General features: G+C 44.9%; 1 protein-coding gene across 1 annotated transcript; it reads left to right on the forward strand.

Moving 5' to 3' along the window:
• LOC124639625 lies at positions 1–1,143 on the forward strand. Its single transcript, XM_047177064.1, has one exon. It carries the CDS (start codon positions 1–3, stop codon positions 1,141–1,143), a length of 1,143 nt encoding a protein of 380 aa, XP_047033020.1.
• Positions 1,144–1,419: the final 276 nt, after the last annotated feature.

Below are 1,419 nucleotides of genomic sequence, written 5' to 3' on the forward strand. Positions count from 1 at the left end.
ATGTCCGTCCCCAAAGGAAAGGAGCAGAAATGTGTGGGTTGCAAAGGTATACTACTTAAGGACAAACAAATAACCTGCTTTCTTTGCAAGTCGAAATACGATTTACTCTGCGCAAATATAACTGTTGACCGCTTCAAACTTATGGATGTCGAACATAAACGTATATGGCGGTGCCCAGAATGTCGCAGTAAACAGCCGAAGGCAGATAACACGAATACTCCTATACGTGCCGTGACTTCACCCGCCTCCGAAACCTTGGTCGACTTTGTAACACAGCCAGATTCAGAAACGTCTTATATTACACATCGTCGGAAGCCGACGAGTGACGTTCCCGCACCCCTTGTCGTACTAGACCCAGGACTAAGCAAGTCAGACCAAGTACCCTATCCTGATCAAGAAATAGGTCTATTCTGGAATGAATTGCGTGCAGCCCGCTATGAGATGAGTCAGCTTAGAGACACGCTTCTGGAAGTAACCGCTACAATGAAAACAAATAGTGAACGTCTGGATCTGTTGGAGGCTAGGATTGACGGTTTAGAAAGCACGATCGCAGTGCAAGACCGATCGAATATGGATATCTTAGAGAGCCAAATTACTCAACTTAAACAAGATCTTCAAGATCGGGAGCAGGAGCTATTGTCAAATGATATAGAAATTGCGGGTGTGCCGGAAACCGCGGGAGAAGGTGTCGTTCACATAGCGCTTGCTGTGGCTACTAAGCTGGGAGTCGAATTGGATGACCGCGACATTGTAAGTGCGGCGCGCGTTGGCCCGCCGCGGGCAATCGTCGAAGGCGCGCCAGCTCCGAAACCGCGTAGCATTGCGGTGCGGCTAACTCGCCGTACGTGCCGCGATGCGCTGTTGAAAGCAGCTAGGGTAAGACGTGGAGTCACTACCACCGATATGGGCATTGCTGGGAAGCCATGTAAATTTTATGTTAATGAGAGACTCACAAAATTAAACCGCCAGATATTCCAAAGGGCTCGGGAGCTCGCGGCACATGCTAAGTGGAGATTTGTATGGACCCGCGACGGTAAAATCTTCGCCAGGAAAGACAATGGATCCAAGCGTCATAGATTTAGCTCCGAAACAGACCTGATGAGTGTTTTTGGTGGTGCTGTGGTTTGCACTGACGACGTTTAGTTTTTCTTTTGATACTTTGGTTAATAGTAAGACGATGAAACAGCTGTACTTACTCTGTGTTTCCCAAATAGTTTTGTTTTGTGTTCTGTTTGTTCTTAAGTATGTAACAAATTGTTTTATATACCTTAATAATTATTTAATATATCTCGCTACCGATAAACATTATCACATTAGATCATTTAGAGACACGGGACTGACGCGCATGATTCAAACGAGTTATAGTTTTTATGATATATGCATTTATCTCATATCTATTAGTGATAACTTTTATAAATG

Source organism: Helicoverpa zea, chromosome 19 (genome assembly GCF_022581195.2).
Source record: "Helicoverpa zea isolate HzStark_Cry1AcR chromosome 19, ilHelZeax1.1, whole genome shotgun sequence".
NCBI classification, from domain to species: domain Eukaryota; kingdom Metazoa; phylum Arthropoda; class Insecta; order Lepidoptera; family Noctuidae; genus Helicoverpa; species Helicoverpa zea.